The sequence below is a fragment of the Diplotaxodon limnothrissa genome, linkage group LG8 (genome assembly GCF_057381915.1).
Source record: "Diplotaxodon limnothrissa isolate DT_005_m linkage group LG8, D_limnothrissa_male_GT1.1, whole genome shotgun sequence".
Taxonomy (NCBI): Eukaryota; Metazoa; Chordata; class Actinopteri; order Cichliformes; family Cichlidae; genus Diplotaxodon; species Diplotaxodon limnothrissa.
The window spans coordinates 15,049,356-15,073,527 of record NC_140603.1 but is presented as its reverse complement, the minus strand read 5'-3'; the positions used below and the strand labels follow the sequence as shown (position 1 = coordinate 15,073,527).

General features: G+C 40.4%; 1 protein-coding gene and 1 long non-coding RNA gene across 2 annotated transcripts; both read right to left on the bottom strand.

The window, feature by feature from the left end:
* Positions 1–7,186: 7,186 nt before the first annotated feature.
* lrrc4bb (leucine rich repeat containing 4Bb) lies at positions 7,187–9,524 on the bottom strand. The gene is made up of 2 exons (XM_085360671.1): positions 9,282–9,524; positions 7,187–9,163 (listed from the first exon to the last, which is right to left on the bottom strand). The coding sequence occupies exons 1-2, from the start codon at positions 9,522–9,524 to the stop codon at positions 7,187–7,189; spliced, it is 2,220 nt and encodes a 739-aa protein (XP_085216797.1).
* A 9,852-nt stretch (positions 9,525–19,376) lies between these two features.
* LOC146626549 (uncharacterized) lies at positions 19,377–22,967 on the bottom strand. Its single transcript, XR_014906467.1, has 4 exons — positions 22,893–22,967; positions 20,492–20,680; positions 20,226–20,398; positions 19,377–19,781 (listed from the first exon to the last, which is right to left on the bottom strand). It is a non-coding gene; the product is annotated as an uncharacterized LOC146626549 (long non-coding RNA).
* Between the last annotated feature and the right edge of the window lie 1,205 nt (positions 22,968–24,172).

Below are 24,172 nucleotides of genomic sequence, written 5' to 3'. Positions count from 1 at the left end.
AAGAACTGTCTGGGGTTACAAGGGCTTCTGAGTGCTTGCAAGTTACACGAGATGGCTATACATGTCTAGCAAAAAGAGTCTCCCTATGGTATGTTTGTTTATCTTCTATGCCTGGATTAATAATTGAGTTATTTTGGGTGAAAAATGAAACTGTATCACCAAACAAAAAAGATCTGCTCAATGCCTCTTAATAATACTGAGGGGGTCTAAATATAGACCAAAATAAAAGCAAAGCACTGTATGTTCAGTACAGTATAAAAAAGCCCTCAAAGTACATCAGTAGTAAGCACATACTTTCATGTAACAGTCAAAAATGAATCTTTAAAGAGCAGACTTTAAATCAAAGGGCCACTGGTTTCCTTTTACCCGTCTTGCATAAACTATACCCAAGTGGGTCAGTGTCACATTTTTCTCATATAATTCCATACAGCTTTTCTCATGCTTCCTTAGCCAGAGTTAAGCCCGACAGTAGTTAGTGAATCTTCACATTACAATGAATAAATAGGTCATAGGTTGTACTTTTTCACACATTCATATCGAACACTTTACTCTTGTGTTTTACGCATGCATTTGTCCCTTCAACCTTTAAAGTGTGAAGAAATAAAAAGGCCTTTGCATTTCCATGGCTCCTCGATGCAGCCCACAGACTCTGACACCTCTGCTTCACAGTGGAGTTTATGTTGTGTCAGGTTCCCCACAGATTCTGCAGTCTGTCTGTGGGCCAGGGGAGCTGGGGGAATCCCTGGAGAAACACACAGCTGGGAGGTTATTGGATTTGAAGGGAGAAGGGAAGAGGAGAGGATAGTGCAGGCACAGTGGATTTATAGGAAATGACTGCTCTACAACTGTGCAAAGGAGATGTGATTGCACAGGGAGAATTTTGCAAACAGAAATCAGGTTTTCCTCTTTCCCTTTTAATAGAAAGCACAGTTTAAAATTACAAGTGGAGATTTTTGTTGATATATAAACCTCCTGTGGACTGTGGTTGTTTCTTGCTGCAAGGGATGAAACCGGTATTTTAAATTCCACCTTTGCTAATTTAAATGTACCCCTCTTGCATTACATTATATGCACGCCAAGATCACAGAATGCTAAAAATGTATTCGCTTTTGAGCATTTCTCTTTCATCTTCGGCACATTTTAATGCATTTTTTTCTGCAGCATACACACTCTTTTCTCGCTCTCACACCCCCCTCGCTCCATGTGAGTATTGCTCTTTTCAAACATGGCAGAAAAAGGACAAATTCAAGTCAAGTCTTGCACATTCTCCGTACCATATGTTTGCTCGCTATTAATACAAGCTGACAAACAGGAAAAATGCTACAGAACAGATAATTATAATATGCTTCAAGATGTGTCATCTCATGGTGTTCTCATGGTGTTACAGAACATTTCTTTTGAAATACTTCAATAGAGCCTAACCATATTATACTGAAGCTGTGTTGTCTATTGCTATTTTGGTGTGCAAGCCTTTAACATTATGTGTAAGACATCTCGTGGGGACTGAGGTCTCTGGAGACCGTAGTACAAGCCAAGGACAATTACATTCAAGAAAATGACTTTACATAGTGCCCCCAAAGATATTTCAGATACAATCTCCCCGATGTAAGGTCCAAACATTTTATCTAAACACATTCAGATTCATGGTTATGGCTTATAGCTGATGCAACACTTATTGCAATGCTTATTCCCTTGAACTTGTTTTATAATGCGGCTTGAACTTATGATACATCTTGCAGACAAGACTGTGATTGCGTATACAGTCTCACCTCATTTCACTTAGCTTAAGAACACTTTACAACACACAATCAACCCTTTCAGAAAAAGAAGTAGTGATAATGATGCAGAACAAGAAGAAGCCACAGTGTCAGGCGCATAGTTCTGTTCATGTTGGTGTCATAGCCACTGAGTCGTTTCACAGTTGCCTTGCATGGAAAATGTCTAATCACCGGAAAGAAGTGATTGTTTGTTTGATTTCCCTTTTTAGCCTGTTTGTAAGTAAATTTATACTAGTAATAAAAATTGGCAGAGTGGGTAATTTATAATTACCCTAATATAACACAAAGCACCAGTTGATTTACTAACGTGGTTTCCACGCTATAGTGATTCCAGAGTTGTTAGTTTTTTTTGTTGAATTTGTTAGATTGTGATTGGCACACCAGCACCTCTTATTCAATTAGTACACCTTAATTATGGACTTAGTGGTATGACCTTTGTGTACCTTCTTTTTTCTGTATAGCTCAGTTAAAGCAAATGCAGCTAGTATGAAGTGTGTGTCAGTTGTACTTTGATGTAGGCCAACTCTAGACTGCAGGTGATGTTGTGGAGCACTTTGTGTTAAATGTTTGTTCTTTAATTGCAATGTTGCTAGAAAGATCATTTCCAAAATAAATGATAAAAATGTATCTGTTTTTATGATTTCAATCAGCAAAGTATAACAGATCATTTTTCACATGGCAGCACCTCAACTCATTTAGGTGTAGACATGGTCAAGTCAACCTGTTGACATTAAAAAACAAATATCGAAATATTAGAGAAAAGTGACTTAAGTAACTCTGAATGTCCTTTTACATGGTTGGTGGTGCCACGTGGCTGGTCTGAGTATTTGAGTATTTCCTGGGGTGTTCTAACATAACCATCTCTATGGTATACAGACAACGGTCAGAAAAAACAGAAAATCGTTCATTTAGTTCTCAGGACTGAAATACCAGAGGTCAAAGGAGAATGCCCAGACTGCTTTAAGCTGGCAGTAAGGCTACAGTCACTTAAATATTCACTGATTACAACCAAGGTATGGAGTAGAGTGTATCTGAGTGCACAACGCTGTGAAATAAGCTTAAGCAGCAGAAGAAACTGGAAACTGAGGCTACAGTTCACACAGGCTCACCATAATTGGAGAATAGAAAATTGGAAAAGCATTGCCTGGTCTGATAAGTGTCCAATTCTGCTGCAACATATGATATATATCAATATAATAGGGTTTGAATTTGGCATAAACGACATTGCTCATGGTGGTATAATGGTGTGGGGGATATTCTTTGTCACACCTTGGGACCCTTAGTACACACTAAGCATCGTTTAAAAACATCACAACATACCTGAGTATTGCTGCTGATCATGCCCATCATATTATAACCACAGTGTATCCATCTTATAATGCTGCTTTCAACAGGATAACCTGCCATATCAGAAAGTTCAAATCATCTCAAAGCGGTTTTTTTGAACATGAAAATGAGTTCACTGTCCCCAAATTTCAAGGTTTTGGAATGTGGTTTCACATCATCATCACCTGTGTGATGTTTTCATGTCAATATGGACCCAAACCTCTGAGCAATGCTTTTAGCATCTTGTTGAATCTATGCTATTAAGAATTAAAACAGTTCTGAAGACAAAAGGTGGTCCCAGCCTGTACTAACTCTAATAAAGTGACCAGTGAGTGTATATAGCCATGTTTGCTATAATTCTGCAAGAAACAAAATTACATTTCCGTACTAAAAGATACTTCTAAATGTAATTATTTTTAACATGACTGGGGCAAGCCATAGTGTTGATCCAAAACCTTATTTTGAAAGTATTTCCTCTTTCCTGATTAACCTCTGAAAAAGCAAACGTGTGTAGTAAACGAAAAGTATATTATAAAAGTTCACGCAATAACTTATTTGAAAGGTCATTTGTCATTTTAAACTTGTTAATGCATTTCATATTTAGAATAGTTGTGGTTGTGTTCTGTAGAATGAAATCACAACAAAAAAGGAAAGTGGTATGTTTCTAATAAAAGACTATATCCTTACAGGAAGCAGAAAACTGAAATCACACAAATAGTAAACAGCGAAATAAAATACCTCTCAGTCACTGCATGACAGTCATTGAAGTGTAAATATTGCACATGTTGATTTTGCTATAACTCAAGAAATACACTCTTCTGTCACACTGTGTACCTGGATGAATTTCTGAAGGGGAAAAAATTACATTTAATGACAATCCATAAAGGCCCAAACTGATAATACCACATACTAAGATACAACCAACAACTGGAAATAAAACCCAAAAGAAAAAGAAAAGAAAACACATGACATTTTTATATAGTTTTTTTGTGTAAAGGAATCTAAAAGTTCTGTTGCTTTGCACATTTCTCTTTCAAATCTTTTAAAGCAGACTATCTTTTTAATATTGTTTTATCAAACAGAACAGCTTACCTTTAAAGAACCAAAAGGTCAGTCCACTTTCTTGTCTCGCAATTTGGTGTCTCAGATACCATAATCCATTTCATTAAGGAGTTTTGCCTCCAACAAACCAATAAATGTCACTTGGACAGAAGCATCCATTGTAAGCAATGGGTGATGCAGAGGATACAAACATGTCAGAACTCCATCTGTAGCCAAACTCAATGCTACAGTTAGGTACAGATGATCGGTATGTACAGTCTCAAGCTTGTCAACTTCATTAAAAGGGGTCATATAGTTCTGAACATTACGAGAATGAGCTTTCTCTGCAGTAGCATCGAACACAGAGTACAATGGCAGCCACAATACTAAGATGCAACAAAAGCCATCTGCGTTTCCTTCAAACGTTAATAATAACGATGATAACCTTGCATGTCGTGTTTTACGGATGCTCAGAGATTTGAAAGGAACATTTCCATGCTGATTAGGTGAGTCATCATCATCATAATAAAACATTGCTACAGTAATGTTCAGGTAAAAGATTTGTTCCACGGTTAACGTGGAGAAATGTACCCTCATTCCCGGCACACAAGGAGGTATCTAGTATGCTCTTTGAAATTTGACGACGGAGCACCAAATGTAGCACATCAAGGGGGCAGCCATATGTTACGTCTTTAGAATTAATTTAGATTCTTTTTGTGTCTCTGTGGGGATACAGTCAAATCCTGCCCTCTAAATCTGTTGGACAGGTTGCAGATTTACATTGACTATATTTTTTTTTTAAATTATATTTATGACCAGAAATAATAACATAAGGTTGAGAAATAATAGAGAAATGGCTGCAGTTTAGACAATCCAAGTTACAAAAAAATCAATACATATGTTCAAGGCATACTTGAAAAATGCCTTAGCTTGCTAGCATTAGAAGATGTTCCTTTCACAGATATAACAATGTGAGAGCCGATTCTGGATTTTGTCTAGCAGCATCACTCTTATTATCATCACTGTTACTATCAATACTTCATTTTATGCCTTCTTCCAGAACGCATGAGCTCATTGCTAATGGCAAAATCCTTCTTTTGAATAGAAAATACCTCATATACAATGTGTAGCTTTGAGGGACACACACACACACACACACACACACACATCCCAGCAAAATTAGACCTTCATTACAGTCAACACTGATTTTCCATTGTCTGGAATAACTGGTTACTTGTCCAGTTTGCGCTCAATTGCAACAAACATTACTTTTCCTTAATTGTCTGTTCACATTTCAAACTTTGTCAGCACAAGAGCAGAAGAATTACCATGGGCGAAGACTAATTTTTGACAAACCCGCCTTCATTAAAGGATTAGATCATGAAAACATTCATCTTCCAAAACCAGAAGTGTAGCCCATCCACAGGCAAGTCGCTAAAAGCCTGTCTGACCGCGTTAACAGGACAGACAGTACGTGTCATTACCAGGGTGACTAATGGCTAAACCACTAACCATACATTCAATCCAGGTTTTAGCACAGAGAACGGCACAATGTCTCACTCTTAACCTGCGTGGTTGCCATATTGACCCGATACAACCCAATATATGATTGATTTATTTCACACGTAATGATACATGGCTAGACAACTGTACACATTATATCAAACTAACAAAAATAAAGAAATACATAGTTGAAACGCAAGAAGCGTAAATGGCATTTAACATATGAAAGTTACACTTTAAAAATGTGGATCTTACAATTGTCATACAACCAGACATTATTATTATTAATATACTGTACATTTCCTTTCATTCCAATCTTCTTAAGATGGATGTTCACTCCCTTCTTGAAAGCTGCTGCAGATAGATGTCGACTCATCCTTATGACAGCATTTCATGGCATGATTATGGTAACCACGAGCAAGGAGATCATATCAAATTCCAGTCTAAAAGCAAATATCTGGCTACTGATCTGATTCAAATAACACATTGTCAACACTTTAATTTACCCTTACAGGTCATTGCATTGGATTACCTGTTCGTGTTTGTTTTTACCATTAATTGATGCTGGCATTTAAGTATCAGAATTGTCAATTCAAATACCAAGAAGCTGGCTTTTACAAAATACATAATACACTTTCAGAACACAAAAGTTTGTAATGATTATTACTGAAACAACAGACAAAAGTTTGTCAAACAGAGATCTGCATTTACTGTAATACAACCTAAATGGACTTTATGCCACAAAGCCAATTCAAAGATTCACAATGAGTGTTGCAATTGAGCCCTTATGTTTCTGAGAAGTAGCCAAACTTAAAACATATCATAACAAACCTCAACTATCGCCGCCCCTGATTATTCACAAAGAAACAAACTATACCAGCTTATACATCCACCCCAAAATATGTCTGCATCAGAGTCTGCAATGATACATATTTAGATGAAAATATATTTATATAATTTGTGGATTTTTCACAGTAGTTTGCACTGTACCCTTTTGTCCATCTATTTATGCCTACATAATTTTCACCTTGAGGGAGTCTTTTGAGTCACTAGAGAGAGAATGTGGCTCGTGGTTTTTTGAGGAAGAAAAATGTCTCTTGGATTTTATTCTGCAATATCTCTGATCTTCAGTGTGGCAAGTGCTGTGCGTGTCTTTCAACTCTGCTGGCCAACAACGGTTTGGGGACTGATTACTCTGAAAGGCTATTTTTTTTTTCCTATGAGGACACAGCTTGTAGAAACTGCAAAAAACATTTGCTTTGGCACAGATTTACATTGTAGCAATGTCCATTCCTTGATCTCCATGGCCATGATCGTTACTACAAACACAAGTGGGCCATTGTGGTAATCCTTGGCTCAGTACACTGTCACAGATAAGTCTATGTGTTTGTGTATTGCCGTTTCAGTCTATCCTCTTTCCTAGTGTAATGTCAGTGCACTCTAGTGTCTAATCATTCTGCGCATAAACCCAAGATCAATCCCCTCTCTGTCGTCAACTCTCTCTCACTCACTCTCACTCAATACTCTCACTTTTGCTGTTAGATTTGAGTCTCTTGTACATTTTCCTTCGAACTCCCCTTGAAAAGAAGAGGTTCCATTTGTGGATTCTGGCTTTGGCCCATGAAACCCTTGATCGATCCATGTAAGCCCATGGTAGGCATAGGCAGAGACATGGGGAGTGGTGGGGACATCGAACTGGGGATGGTGTTGGTGCCGTTGCCTGATGAGGTGAGCAAGTTGGATGTTGAGATCGGGACAGAGGTACAGGAGATAGGAATATCTTGACCTTGCTGGCTCTTGTTACTCAGGATCCCTCCTGGCCCCATCCCTTCAGTGCCAATACTAAGACCCATCACATTGTTGTTAAAATGATGTGTCTTGTAGTAATGGTTTAGCGTATCGGTACGACCAATGTTGGGAAGGTTGACTATTTCTGGATGATGTATCCGTAGGGTTCCTTCTCCACCTGTTCCAGAATTCATTGTCGAACCACCTGAGATGCCACTTCCTGCTCCGGCTCCGATCTCATCCTCTACATTCACAATTTCAATGGCTCTGGCTGGGCCGTGGTGCTTGTGTAGCTGGTGTTGCTTACGGAGTTTATAGAAGACCACCAACATTACTGCTGCCATGAAAGTAATGGCCACAAAGCAACCAATGATGATCTTAGTTGTTTTCATTACATCATCCAGGCCTGGAATGTTAGTTACATGTTCTGGGGGCTCAGTCACTGTATTTTCAGGAGCTCTATTGATTCGTGGAGACAGTGAGGAGAGAGAAGAGAGAGAAGGCGTTATAGTAACACCAGGTTGGTGGACAGTAGGATTAGGAAAATCTATGAAGGTCTCGTTAATATACTGTCTTGCAGACTCCTCCTCGTCTGTTCTTGGCTCTAGTGTTTCCACAGTGACGGTGGTGAAATAGCTGTAGGTGTTGCTGGGGTCCGAAGCAGATACATTGAGAACGGCGGATGCAGTGGTATTTCCAGCAGAGTTGGTTACCATGCAAGTGTACTGTCCTGTGTCTTGCATGGTCACATTTGTGAAGTTCAGTGTTCCGTCATGGAGCACTGAGATCCTAACTCGGTATGATCCGTGGGTCATCAGCGTGCCATTTGGAGTGAACCAGTTCACGGAGGTCATTGACGTTCCAGTACGACATTTCAGCTCAGCAGCCATGCCTTCAGTGACATTGAGGTCAGTGGGTGGCTCAACAATCACTGGGGCATAGCAGGTAAAGTGGCTCTGGTCTAGTTCTCCAATGTACTTGCCCTTTAGACCTGGGGGTGCGTGGCAGCGAGCACAACAAGTGGTGTTGCTGGGAACTGTTTCTTTCAGCCACCAGCTGAGCCAGAGAACGTCACAGTTACAAACCCAAGGGTTATGGTTTAGATGTACCCTCTCCAACTGGTGCAGAGGGGTGAAGAGGTCATGAGGCAGGGAATGCAGGGAATTGTGAGAGAGGTTCAGCTCCTCCAAGTTTTTGAGATCATCAAAGGCATTGCGTTCAATGACTGACACTCTGGAGTGCATTAGCCACAGCTTGCGAAGTGAAACTAGACCCTGGAAGGATCCAGGCCGGACTATCCCGAGCTGGTTCCCTGATAGCTCCAACTCCTCTAGTCGCACTAATGGGGTGAGGTTAGGTATGTCCTTCAAGCCACACATGCCAAGATTCAAGAAGCGCAAGTTTATCAGACCTTCAAAGGCAGCCTCTGAGATGAAATCCAGCTTCCTGAGTTCCCCTAGGTCAAGACGCCGTAAAGAGGGAACACGATGAAAGGCAAACGCCGGCAGCGTCTCGATTGGGTTGTTTCTTAGCCATAGTTCCCTTAGCTTGCTTAGATACTCAAAAGCTTGGGATGGCACCACTGTAAGACGGTTGTCAAAAAGCTCCAGTGTATTGAGGTTAGGAAGACCATTAAAAGCTCCCACCTCAATCTGTCGGATGTGGTTCTTTGAGAGCTGGAGGATTTCCAAATGTCGCAGATGCTTAAATGTATCAGACTTGATCACCTAGTGTGGAAACAAATAAAAGGGAGGCATATTGTAGCAAAATTAAACATAATGCTCTCAAGGTATCTATCTTTAAAGTCTTAATGTGTTTTCCATTTGTGGATGAAACCAAAATTACCTGAATTGAGTTCTCTTGTAGATTGAGGTATCTTGTGTTCTCTGAAATACTGTCAGGGATTTGATCTAAACTCCTCCTTGTACAGATGACACGGCTTGCCTGATTGGAGCAGATACAGGGGGAGGGGCACGGGGGTGCTGCCTCTGTCAGCTGAGGTCCATGGTTGTGAAACCACAACAAAAGTTGGACCAACCAGAGGAGGGGGAAAGGGGTACCTGGACTGGTCACCATGACAACACGCATGGCAACTGAGTCATGACCTACCCCTATTGCTAAGAAGTTGATAGGTCACCTCCAATCAAGCGACTTCAGGTGCTTATCTTGATGTTCATATTTAACGCTCTGATTCTCTTTTGCTCCTTCAAGCAGCCACTTAAAAACTGAGGAAAAAAGTGCAATGCTATATTAAAGACTTTATCAATAATAGATTCTTACTTTGCTTTTGCTCATAGTTCCTTGGTAATCAAATACTTGGGCTTTCTCAATTTTTCATTTTAGAGAACTCTGCATTTTCTTCCCATGACAATTATTAGAAGAGAAATCAAATTTAGGGGAGGATTTGCTTGTGAAAGTGTTGTCACGATGGAGACTGTTGGTTCTCCCTGTAAGGGAAGAGACAAAAGAAGAGAGAGGAAGGAGGTCAAGTGAGTGCACAGTGCAGAAAGATTTACTTTACAAGCCTAGCACACACATGCGACTATTTGCAGAACTGAACTGAAAATCTCTAAATATCACCAATATCTCCTCTGGAATAATGGTACAATTTTCTATTCTAAAGACATGTCTATCAACCACTGAGTCAGCTGCCATTTAGGTTTAAACCTAACATCAGGGTCATGGTCTGAAATGGACACAAAATTCTAAAACTGCAAGTTGGGTCACAGGTGCTGCAGCATCCACTTTATGATACTGGCATTCTTCAAGCCAAATACGCACTGACAGAGGTAGACTCTCACATTCCCAAAGAATGCAAAGTGGTTGTATGCAGTTACAAGTCCATGTGGCCCTAAGGTTAATGCAGAAATTCATGCAATCCATCATGAATCAGCAGCACAGCATTACAAATGAGGTAACAAATGATGCCTGCATGCAGTAGTTTAGAAATTAAGACATGAAGGAATGATTATTGACTCTTGACATTTTACTGCAATGCACATGCGGTGCCCAATATGCCACGCTAAATCGGACAAGATTCCCCCAACAACTAAAACTGATGAACCAGACATGAATATGACAACTGGATTATACAGAAAGAGGAAAAAATGGTGCAAAATAAGCCTTTCTGTTTGTTTTGGAGGGGGGGGGGGGGGGGTTGAATTCCTGAATGTGCATTGTGTTTTTCAAAAGCCTTGTTTTTGGTTAATCGAGTGTCACACACACACATCTTGCAACAGAAATGGCTGCGAGCATCAGCAGACTCACTAAATTTAGAAATGCTTGGGCTGTTCCCCTTATAATGATTAGAAAGAGAAAGTGCTCATTGTTTTCTCAAGCACATAATTCTCGTCACTATGACTCTGGCAGTCACAAGTCTGTCATGTCTGAGAACAAATGATAAAAAATCCTTGTTTCCTGACACTAATATAAACACAATGTCACCTCTATCGATATGGCATTTAAAATAACTCTTGGATGCATTTTAAAAAATAAAAGAATCTCTTATTAATGTAATAAACTGTTTATTCTTTCTTTTTTTATGAAACAGCTCCATGGCAGTCCTTAGCATCTCCTCTCCTATGCAGCGACGATGCATGCGCCTAGAAACACTGTTGCTGTGGCAACCTGCTCACTCACCATCTTGTGTTTTTACTGTCCAGTGCCCTATTCCACATTACTGTGTTTAGCTGAGCTTGATCAACATTTTGTGTCCAAAATGGATAAACAGCGCCTTTGCTGTCTAAATCAAAATGCATTTAACTCAAAGCTTATAGTGTATGCTTGCAGTATTTGCTATTATAACACACTCGGTAAGAAAAGCCAAAGCTGAATTTTGGAATTCTGTTCATAGGAGATAGAACAGGGTTGAACTTTGGCCTTCAGCATAACAACAGCAGGAACAAATCTGCAACGAATCTTAATGGTCAAGGTCTGAGGATCAGGTCAACATTGGTTTTCATCTAAAACATACTTCGAAGAAGTTAAAGCAGCTATTAAGAAAGCTCGTAAGGGAATGTACGCTAAAAATAGACTTTTTTCAGATGCTTTGCACATCCCACTGACTCTCTCGCCCTGTCTCATTCTCTCTCTTCGACACATGCCCACATCCAGATCTACGACCATCGTAACTGTAACTGACACAAAGAAATGACAGCACATACGTACATCCCAGATAAGCTAATGAATGTAGACGTGTGAATACAAATAAACCTAAATATTACAGTAAGCAGCTCCTTTGCACCAGTCCTCATTATGGTGCTCTTTACACTGTTGTCCTTCCTTGAAGAGTCTCCCACTCATCCCCATCTCACAGCTAATTATGCATTTCAATAATCTGACTGGCTCTCTTAGACATCAGAATTGTATCTGATTCAGAGTAGAGGTCTGATAGTTGCAATGATTCATGAAAGCATCAAAGCAAAACATCATTAATATTCAGCCGGCCAAAGAAGTACCAGTGTTTCATACGCTGCTACTTCATTAAAAACACACAGCGATGGTGGTGCTATGCCTTTCTTTCCTCCCTTTTTTTTCCTTTTAAATTGAGCGGTGTACAAAGTATCATATAAACACAGCTGGATGGAAAGTATTTCCAAATTCCTCCAGCCACTTTCATGACACTTGAAGTCTAGAAAGAAATGTAAGCTAATGGTGAAGTTTTGGCCCCACACACAGCCTTTTGTTAAAACAAACTTGCTTCCTTCATTGCATCACTGAGGGAAAGATGCATTCCCCTTGAATTAAAAACCAGCTGGCCCTTGTAATCAATAAGTTGTTTAATGCAGCATTTTTTCCCTTAAGTACAGTTAAGCACTTGAGCTGCATTTGTTCGTTGCATTACATGGGAAATGTCACTAAATGAGGTGGTGCAACCAGTCAGCGGAGAGCACCACATTGTATTGTAAAGAGCTGTATTGTGGGAGAGACCTTGAACCTGCAAACATGCCTGTTGACTTCACCTGCCATCTTTAAGTTCTTGACAAAAGGAGAGCTCGAGAGCTACAAAATACACTGCGATGGTCTTTATTTCTAGAATCTTGGCCCATCTGATCCTGTCGCAGTTGGCCTTCTTTCTGATCTTTGTGCAAAATGTGTTTTCTAGGGCTTCTTGACATAGCTGAAACACTGGCCACATTAAATTCTTCAAGCCAATTTCACTTAAATGAATCTCTCTCTCTCTCTCTCTCTTTGTTTTTTTTTTGTTTGTTTTTTTTTTTATTTTAGCCCTTTGTGTTCGTGTCAAAAGCAGATTGCAACGATGTAGATATTGATTATTCGATCAGGCCTGAGAGATCGCTCACTCGTTAAAAGACAAATTAGCTAAAAGCTGCTGACCAACTGCTACAAACCAATCACATCATCGCGAGTGCCTGATTGTATCAATGTCTTCCACTCCACAACTGTCATTAAGGTTTATGAAGAGGCCAAAAAACAGAAAAATGGAGAAAAAAATTTGTGGTGCTGTTGTTTTCAATATAAACTGAGGCTGTGGGTTGCTTTTTTGAATACAAGCCCCAATTAGACCTCATGTATTTACAGATGCTCAAGATGAACACAAAGCGACACAGGTGCAGCAGGGCCAAGATCATCTACTGTAACTATGACAACACCAGATTGATTCAGGACGTGGGAATTGGGGTAGGATGGATGGGACGCATTTCACCAGTATGGATACATCAACCACTGTTAGAGAGAGGGAGAGAGAGGGAAAAAAAAGACAAGCTCGTAGCAAACGTCTTCAGACTTTTAACAATTGCAAGTTGTTGTATTTTTTTTCTTCTTCCCCCTATTTTTCTTATTTTTTTCCATCACATCTCAAAAACCCATAACTTGCCCATGTTTTTCTACCCTGCAGTCGCAACCTCTGATCTGCAATCTCTCCTCATCATATAGCCTGTAGCATAATATCTCCTACAATTGAACAGAATGGCCTTATTCATCTATGCAGCTGCGCTCACTACGGCGCACCTTCTCGGGAACGCAATTGAAATTCTGAATAGGCCTAATTCTGCACATGCTGCATTACAAAATGGCTTGCATCCATCCTCTCTTCGGCGGCATAACAACACGATTGCACGCAAAATAACCTTTAGGTTCATTGCTGACTGGGAAATATCACCTGTGTAGATGTGCAATACATAGGTTTGCGCGTAGAAGCGATTCCTTTTAATGCAACTAGCACAGATTTATTCCACTGGCATCGACGTGGACTGTGTGCTCATGTTAATTATTTGCTTAAATTGTTATGCATCTCAGCTTTTTGCCACACTCAATTTCTTGTCCCCTCCTTTGGCATCTCATGACTGTTTTCAGCATCACTCTCGATTAGGTAACAAATGTAATAATTACACCAGCCATTTCCCTCCCTTCTACCTGTACAGCCAAAATAGCCTACCTTAATGTTTCGGCGTCTGCGGCGTGAGGTCGATGTTTTCTCTCCCCCTCTCCGATCGTCAGTTTCCCAACCTCGCTATCAGTCTCTCCTCTTTTTTTTTCCTGCTCTTCCCTAAATTGATTCGCTTGTTTCCACGGCTGTGAGCTGGCTCTTGTTCTTGTAGGCTAGATCCGCAGCGCCAACGCAACGCGGGGGGCTACAGTGATGGCAGGTTAAAGATGAACACAATCCACACACACGCGTGCGCGCGGAAAAAAACAGAGATCGGCTTCGGGATCGCCGAGGAAAAAAATGGTGTTATAATTATGGCACGGAGGAACGAGGTCGGGGACGAGTGCATCGATGCGCCTTATCATCCTTGGAGAGGAACGCAGGTAGCAAACGCGACGGCGCCCGCTGGGCAGAGCAGTTTGCGTCCAGCATAAGCGGCTCTTTACGCACATTCCGTATGTTTCAGTCTGAATCCGACTAAGACAGCATTAGGAGAAGAGACGAAGGAGCACCGACCCGTGGATGTGGCTGCGTTTCTTTGGGTGTATTAAAGTGAACGTTCAGAGCCGGATTCCAAAATGAGAGATATTTCACGTGTTTGCTTTCCGCGTGTTTTGTGTCTCACATCCCCCGGTGAAACTTAAGCTCTGGGCTTGTTATGAGTAGCAGTGTAGTCACATATTTATTAATATGACTCAGCAGCACTGTATGATCGGGAGGGTAACCTGAGTCAGTTCGTTTCTCCCTATCAAGTGAGATTTTGAGCATTTATTATTATTATTATTTTATTATTATTTTATGGGCACTTTCTTTTAAAAGCCACCAAATATTAACAGAAATAAACCTTTCTGATTCACTCAAAGAGTTTTGTAGACTCTGTAATGTTCCCGTAGCTAGCAAGAGCATTTGTTTTTGTAAGATTATATCTAGCAAATCAATGAGGCCTGCTTTCTGCAGACTGTGCATATGAGTGTTTACTCCAAGCCTTCCCACCCTCTTGAAAGGCTTCTGTATTGGACTTGTTAGATTTAAGCTGTAAATAAGGAAGCCACCAGCACTATTACTTCCTGTCAGCACCCAAACATGTAGAACACATACACTGCAGGCCTGTGAAGATCCTGACCGTGAATTAAACCATACATCTGAGCCTTGCAAATGTAGACGTGAAATATTTTGTTAAGGTTTTCAATTCATGTAATGTAATTAGTGAATTGAGAACAGTATGACCAAGTAAGTGGCCAGTTAAAGAGATGTTAGCTCACAAGTGATTTCCCTCCATTGAGCATTGTCATGTATGTGTCCACGTGTCTGAAGTACAGAAGAAGAGAAGCCCCCTTTGCAGCTTTACAACTACCAAAGACTACTTTGTGGGTAAAAATAAATCTCAGTGCATCTTTGCTCTGTCTCAGCTCACACTAAAGGTCAAAGGACAGAAAAGGCCAGTGATGCTTCAGAAAGACCCCCGAGATATATGCACTCTCTCTTTCCCTCCATCTCTCTCTCGCGCCTTCCTTCCCTCCCTCACCCTTTCAGTTGCTCCTACCCTCCCTCTCGGTGAATGCCGTAGTGAGCATTGTTCACGACCACTAGCTTTTACTGAAAGCTGCACAGCAATGAGGTCTCTGTGCCTTTTGCCTCTCTCTTCCTCTACCCTCCCCCTCCTCTGGCTCTCTCTCTCCCACCCCTCTACCTCTCTCCCCTTCCCTCTCTTTCTCACTCTATCTCTCTCCCTCTATTAAATTTCCAGTCACACAGTGGTGCAGAGGATATTCCTCCTTTCCCTCTTTCTTCCTCTTCCCTCATTCCCTCTCATTCATGTTAAAATCTTAGCCCATATTCCGTCTCTCATCCAGCCCTGGACGCCTTTCACTGCTTTTCCACCACTCTCGGCTCCTCTCTCCGTACATCTTTTTCGCCTTCCATCCCCCGCACCATTTAAAATGATTCCATGCCGCCCCTGCCAAACCCACCCTGTGCCTTTGCTCTCCTTCTTCCCCCCACTTTCTACTCTATGTCCTCACTGTGTCATTGCACATTGTATCTGATATTCCCTTTATGCATGTATAGTACGCTTGTGTGTGCGCAGGCACCCTTGAGCGTGTGTGTAGGAGCGGTGGACTGGAGAGAGGGAGAAGGACATGCATTTGTGCACAGTAAATGAACAAACGCTCATTGCTGTATTGCTTGTGTCATCAGTGCAGGAAGGCTCTCGGACGCGAAATACAGCAGAGAGAGCTAATCCCGCCATCCAGAAGACGGGCACATGGCATTTCTAATACAACCCAAACCCCATAAACTCTTAATGCTGTGTTAGGAGCCACAGGGGAGGAGAAAGGGAGGGTGAAGAGGATTTGGCAGCAACATGCTACTGCCAAGACATATGTGGCATGCTGATAGCACTAGAGAGGTGCAGCTCACACTGTGTGGAAGCTTTGGAGGGGTGCTGATACACATCAGTCACTTGTATCATTTTAGGAGCGACAGGCCTCGCCGGTCTGGAAGTGGGTGACTGAGTAATTGCACGTAGTTCAAAGCGAAGAATAAAAATGTTGCTAATTGTTGGAGCAGCACCTCTGACGTTTGGTTCAGTCGGAGCACACAGGTGATCTGTTTAGTGGTCCCAACGGCATTCAAGTGAAATTTTAAACCAACTTATATTTCTGTTATTTTTAGAGATTTTATTGAAAGAAAGAAAAAAAAGTTGAGTTGGCGCTCATTGCCATCTGGTGCCAGAGAATAAGAGCGATACGAGAGAGTTTCTACTTATTCGTGGCGATATCCCTGTGTGTGTGTGTGTGTGTGTGCGCGCGTGCTGGAGAGGGAGAGGGAAAGAAAAAAACACAGAGAAAAATCCTGGTGTCACAGTATCTTAGCAACTGCCTCCATCTCCTTGGAGACAAGAAGTGACATCACTTCCTGTCTGTGAGAACTCAGTTTTGGTTTGTACACAGTGTGTTTGTGCATATGATTTGGAGGACTTGGATGTGCGCTGGCGTGCTGCCACGTTCGTATGCAGATGTGGACCCGCAGTGTGCGCGCTAATCCAAGGAGGAAGTAATCCACAGCTTCACCGAGGGCGAGAAGATTAACTGAAAGAGGAAAGTTAAACTTGTGTGTTTGTTTTTCAGTCACTGTTTTGTGAATTTGGGTGTAAGATGCTAACATCAAGGTGGATACTGACACAACGTTTAGGTCCAAATATTTGTTCAAGTCATCCGGTTTCAACTAATTTTCATCCATGAATATAATTTGTAACCTATTTAAGATAATTATTATGTTTATTTTATTTTTTCCTTAAACATTGTCACTTTGTAAAACACTTGCATTTTCTTAATTTCTTTCCTCTTTTTTATCTTTACTGCTAAAATACCAAGTTTAAGAGTTTTCTTCTGTTTATATTGGCCTCCTAAACACCAGCTGAGCTCCACTCAGAGAAAACATTATCTTCAACTGCCATCTTGTGAGCAACAGAGTGTAGTGCAATTACCATTCGTTATGAGTGATTTCCTTTAAGGAGTTTACCAGCAACATTTTGTACTAAATTTCATTCATTTGCATAGCTAAAAAATATCTTTATTCCATGCATGGCCTTCAGCCTGACCATCGGCACATACAGTAGAAGGTTTAACGTCCCTCCCCCTTTTTGTTTGGGAAAAAATTAAAAATGCAAAAAATGTCAAAATATGGAAGAAGAAGAAAGTGTCATAATAGGATGCCATGAAGTCTGCTTGGAGAATCCAGTCATACCTGTCTTGCCAAATGCATGCACATTATCAGATGTTGCATGTGTGGCCGATTTCTACCTATAGGTGGAGCTAAAGTGGTTGAGATACACAAAGTTTGAAAAAAACAGTACTATTCCTGATCAGTGTGCTAACTCTCACAACCTTTAAGCATACAGCTATAAATTCTTTCAAATTTAGAAAGAAAAAATAAAGTCATCTTCCTTTGTTTGTTTTCAGTTTGAGTCGCTGCCATTTCATGTAACATAACATGTCACACATTGAGAGATGTGCCTATGCACTTGGAGGTTTGATATAGACCATATATTGCAGGAAACATGGTACAGAGAATCCTGAGGCAAGTCTCAAGAGCTGTGTCAAGAAAATTTGGCAGAGTGACTGTAAAATGTTAAAAATGCAAAATGACTGAATGAAATTGCCAAGAAAGATCATGACATAAACCACACACCCTGCCAAAAATCTGGGTCAATACATGAGAGAATACCGAGCTTTAACCTTCCGCGAACAGATTATTACTATGCAAGGCCTCCGTGAATCAACAAAGTCAGCAACACACAAAGACCATCAAACAGATCAGCATATGATTTACAAGATGTCCCAGGGGATATCAGTGTCCTGCGTGTGCCAAACCTCGGCAAATGTTGCACACTTCAGCAAGTCATTCTTATTCCGCTACACATCTTTATCATTAAAGCTTCCTCAGTCAAAGGGAAGAGTGGAGGAGAAGTCAAAGGCTGCAAAGTCACTGCTGCAGAAACCCAAGCCAGAAAAGCAGACATCTACACATGCAATGCAACCTGGACATTTCCAGACATTACACAGCAGGCATGACAATGTATATGTCTGTCTTTTCCTGTCAGCTCCCTGGACTTTGATGTGATGTAGAAACTGGTGATAGTCTGGTGCATTCACAGCCAGGGTGATTGTGATTGAAGGAAACAGGTGATTAAATATTCTATAGTACTATAGAAATAGGCAGCACGGTGGTTAGCACTGTTGCCGCACAGCAAGAAGGTCCTGAGTTCAATTCCACCATCAGGCCGGGGTCTTTCTGTGTGGAGTTTGCATGTTCTCCCCGTGTTTGCGTGGGTTCCCTCTGGGTACTCTGGCTTCCTCCCACCGTCCAAAGACATGCAGCTTGTGGGGATAGGTTAATTGGATAATCCAAATTGCCACTAGGTGTGAACGTGCAAGTGAGTGTGAATGGTTATCTGTCCTTGTGTGTTAGCCCTGTGACAGACTGGCGACCTGTCTAGGGCGTACCCTGCCTCTCGCCCTATGACAGCTGGGATAGGCTCCAGCACCCCCCGCAACCCTGAAAAGGATAAGCTGAAGCGAATGGATGGACTATAGAAATGCAAACACTGGAAAATTTGCTTTTGTAATTTTGTAGATAAATAAAAAATTAAAAGCAATTTTCATAAATTTATAACCAACAGGTGTAACATTACAAAGCTCATGTCAAGTCCCACCTTAAATCCTATAAAGTGAAGTTATTAAGAATACAGTTCAAATCAATCATTGTATTAAATATTAATGGTTCTAAGAGGGTAAAGTCTTATTCTCTTCTGTTTGCTCCTTATCTTTACCTCACCACTAGGTTTACAAATCTCAAGAGTTCTTGAATGGACAGTATTTACATGAATTTAGCTTGTTTCATCAGCTAATATATGAATACAATGATTTCGACCAAAGGTTCATCAAGCACTTTAACATAATGTTTTTGGACATGCTAGCATGTTGACATTAGCCTTGTGTACTGTGAATGAGGAAGTCTAATAGATGACAACAGAATCAGTTTAAGCCTGGATCATAAAATTCCTTTATTAAGCCATGGTAGGGCTACATGTGATGCAACCTTTCTGTACATTTGAATGAGCAGAATGTGTCACGAGTCAAGCTACAATGTTTTGTTCAGTAACAGAGCAACAAATAAGCTAATTGATCAGCCACAATGGAAAGGAAAAAGTATAAATAATGAGCAATTAAATTCATGCAGACTCATTAATAATATAGTACAATCGGACCGAAGCTGAGTAAGCAATTTACAAACGTCAGTCCTAGAGGAAGTGTCTAAGCAATTATTTAAATTTATGCAGATTATTTTTGGTTTTTTTCACTTTTTGTCTTTTCTTTTTTTCCTGATTTTGTGGTCTTTTCTTGAGGATCTTTCTTTGATTTGTTTCTTTGCCAGAATTTTCCTGGGAGGTTCAGCTGCAAAAAATAAATAAATAATGAATGCATCGCAGTTAGTACAGGGTAAATTAAACAACAACTAATACTGCTGAAATTACTGCAGGCAGTGAGAGTGTTCCCATTGGACATGTGTAATTTGGAATATCAGAACTTTGATCCAACTGCACTGTTCAAATATTCCAAATGGGAAGATCTTATATGCAAGCTTAGATTATTTGGCTCATATTACAGAAAACATCTGGTGGAAACTGCTGTTTCCACCTCTGCCTGTGGGCGTGAACATACAACAACATACTGACCACCTGGCACACAGAGCCAGTGTGAAGATACCAGTATAGTCTGGTCTGTATTATTGTTGACCAATACATGTAAAAATGATGCAAATCCAGATGAATCCATGTTTATTTGTATCTGCGTATCCAGCACTTTTTGCTTAAAAAACAACGTAACTTGTGTAATTACCTCTTCGCAGACCATCTTCTTTGCCTTTTTGTTGCAAGGACATGACAGAAGTCCTTTCTTCTCATAAAACAAACAGTTAACAACGAGTTTGTCGTCCATCTTTCTGTTATGTGGCACAGTGTAGTTTGGGTCATAGGTGTGATGCAAGGCCACCACGATCACCTTTTTATCTCCTTTGAGACAGACAAACAGAAAACACGAGTGATAACGTGCAGAAAAAATACCAAAACAAACAAAACACTTATCATAGATTGTGGTGTGTTTACCTGAAATGTTTGATAAAGCTGAATTTATGTCCGTCTCAAAACGACTGACAATGGGAACGAAGACAATAACAGCCTCACTATCATCAGCTTTCTCCACTTTTATTGCTCCTCGTTTGAAGAGTTTTTTGAGAAATTTCTCATGAGAGCCCATCGTCTGTCCATCAACATGTGAATAAATTGTTACTTTTTCTGTTGGAAGAAAAAAATGAATAGCATCAGATTTCAGATTATTCAAGGCCCTGTTGTTCTACTCTAGGATCCCAGAGATCAGGGAGTCTCAAAAGTACACACAACTCTTATACTTAGCAATTTAATCTTGTGTATGACTTTTCACTTTCCAAGATGAAATAATGTAAAAGCAAGGAAAAAATTAAATAAGTGGCAGAATTTACTGTAACATAGGCAAAGATAACTGGAAATACAATACATAAATATAATTGTAACAAGCTTGAAAGTCAATATTTGGTATGACCGCCGTTATTCTGCAACAAAGTCTGAACTCTCTTAGTCAGCTTTCTCTTCATTTGTACAGTTAAATAGTTCTCCAGACTTCTTGAAAGACATTCAAAGCTCTTCTTTGGATGATTCTGTCTTTTTTCTGTTCTCTGCCAAGATGATCCCACACTGCTTCAATAATGTTGAGGTCCAGGCTCTCGGGAGGCCAATCCATGACAGATGCTGTTCTAGTGTGTATTTTTCTTTGGAGTATTGTAGTAGTGTATTTTCTAATGTGCTTTTACTACATTGGCAGTGTTTGGGATCATTGTCGTACTGAAAAATGAAGCTGTTTTAAAACAGTGCTTTCCAGATGGAGAATCAAAGTCTGATGCCACTTTTCTACAATTCTAATTGCATCAATTTTGACAAGACCCCCAACACCAGGGGCTGAAACGCAGCCCTAAATCATGACAGAGCCTCCACCATGCTTTACAGATAAATAGATACAACTCACCGTTTCACCTCCTTTTCAATTTTAAATAATGCTTTTTATTTGTTTTTGTTTTTTAATGTCTCTGTAAAGCACTTTGAATCACCTTGTTGTTGAATTGTGCTATATAAATAAACTTGCCTTGCCTCCTGACCTCCTCCATGATTTGATAATGATTTGAACCAAAAATTTCAAATTTGGTGTTACGTTCCTTTAAAAGGGGTCCAGGTGATAAGGGAAAGTAACAAAATTTGATTTTGAATTTGAAAAGTGTCCGGGTCAGAAAAAGGAGACAGAGGCAAAATTGTTAAATTAAAGAGTTTTATTAAAGTTTCTATTTATAACTCAACTAAAAGAGACGGGCAAGCCGCTATCACCATTTAAGGAAACAAACAAAAACTCAGGCATCGGTAAGTTAACTGAAAAGCAAAGAACAGTTTAGTGACCAAACACACTCCTCTCCACCGAGCAGGAGCAAGCAATCACAAAATACAGCTCACTAGCTGCAACCACCAAACACACACAGCTCTCTGGCACCAGAGCTCACCTTTCTCTGGGCTTAAATACCTTCAGTTGCTGATGTGAGTCAGCTGTACAAAAGAAAAAGATGGCACCTAAGGCATGAGATGATAGGACACACCCACACAGGCAACTGCTAGGGGTGTAACATTTGGATTCATCACTCCATTAGACCTGTTGCAGCTGATTTTCAGTCCAGTTCTTCAGTAATTTAGCATACCTCAGCCTTTTTTTCTCTATTTGCCTTAGAGTAGATGGAACAACTGAGGAGCCAGATGGATCTCTCAGGTCATGTGTCAGGTCTTGGCTGGATTTTTTTTCCTGTTTTAAAGGTATGACTTTCAGATACTCATCTTCCTGTTGTATATAGGTTTTGCCGCATATTCTTTTGTCCTCCACTCATGTAACAAGTTTTTAGGCAGTCACATAGTTGGTGCAAAAATGCCATTTTATGTTGTTTAAGCTGAGTTATCTTTGGCGTGTTTCAAGGATTAAATTAACAAAATGGGAACAAATGCTGTGTTTTGGAACAGGCACCTATTAACAAGATACAGTGACTTTATTTGCTTCGCTTTCTTTATGTGTTGGCATAACACCAGTACATCTCTTGAGTTAGGTGCCTTGTTAATGCTTGCTAATGCTAATAGGTCGGTGTTAGGTGGCATAAACAAAGCTTTCCAAATGGTCAGCTACAAAGACTGGACTGAAAATGAGTGAAAAGCAGCTACCGTCAAAAGAGAGTTATGGCTTAAGACCACTTAAGACCAAAAAAGAAAATACATGAAATCACAGCTCTTTGGAACAAAATTTAAAGAAACGGGGAGGCCCAAGACTTTTGCACAGTATTGTAGTTTCACTTTCACACATATATTCTATAAAACAATTTATTCAAGCTCCTTGGTGGTAGTAACCTATTTCTGATTAGAAATTATATATATAAGCAGTTAAACTTACTTTTATTCATGTTGTTGTTCTTCCGTTCACTGCTAGCCTCTGATACAGGAACCTGACGCTGAGGACTTGCTTTCGTTTTCACTTGCGATCTTATCTGTTATGGCGCACTTTGTAATGCCAAAGTGTGGCCGGCAGATGTCAGTGTTGTGTCATTGCTGGGCATGCTGAAAGGAAATAGATGTCATGTAGAAATGTTATCCAGTGATCCTTATATATTTGACAGCTGGAGAAAACTGGATGCCCTTTTTAACCCCTAAAAAAGGCATGTTGAAAAAGAAGGGAATTTGAAGACACAAAAATACACCAGACCAGTTGCAGTGCATGATGCCACCTGCTAAAAATCTGGAATCAGTCCTTCAGCTGTGTTCAGAATGGCAATTTGCATGTCTGAAGTCAAGAATAAATTCTTCCTTTCAAGCCGTATATTAAAAAAGAAGATAAAAATGTTGTTAATTGGCCTCCTGATATACAAGCAACACTGTGTGACTACATGTTTGTCACTTAACAAAACAGTTCTGTGTGTGCACTTTTTTTTCCAAAGAGGGTGTGAACGGAAACTGTGGGAGTGATTCTTCACCCATCTGTAATATAAAGTTGCCTGGCTCATCTGTATCTTCCCCCAGTGTCTGATCGGAGTCAGGACAAGCCGAGGAACCCTCCCTCCAGGCTTCGCTTGCCTCTGACAAATGAGCCGTGCCTCTGATGGAGTGAGTGGTCATTGGCACCCGTATTCAGTGAGCTCCCAAAGACAATCAAACACTTTAAGAAATATGTTGTGCATTTACAGACACATCATTCATTCCTTAAACATAGATCATGACTCATGCTGTCAAGCCTGACACCCCCACCGCTCTCTCTGGAATCTCAAATCTAAATATGAGTCTTAGTTAAACTGAATGGCTAAGGAGGGGAATGTCTCACTCTTAAATTTTCTCCTGGAAAGCCCGGGTGGTCTTTCATATCTTTTTTTTCCTTAAAAAAATGGCACTGACTAGATTGTTCCACATTGCACTTCTGTCATAGTTTATATCAGTCAAAAAAAAGTTGTCCTTCTCTGTAATGAGCTAGAACAAGATAAACCGTATGTTCGGTAAATGAAACTGAGGTTAAACTGATTTTCCTCAACAATATTTTTGATTGTTCCACTGAAAAGTCAAGCTGTGCACACGGCAGAGGTGATTATAACGTTTAATCACTGCGCCCCATCGCTGAGCATAGCAGGCTTCTCACCCCGAGGTTTGATTTACCCGCCCTCTTCCTGAGGAAAAATCTCATTCACT

Excerpts from the sequence above, each read along its gene's own strand:
- lrrc4bb (XM_085360671.1), bottom strand. The coding sequence starts at position 9,524 with ATGCGTGTTGTCATGGTGACCAGTCCAGGTACCCCTTTCCCCCTCCTC. Across the intron at positions 9,164-9,281 it reads TACAAGAGAACTCAATTCAG|GTGATCAAGTCTGATACATT; the intron begins GTAATTTTGGTT and ends TTTCCACACTAG.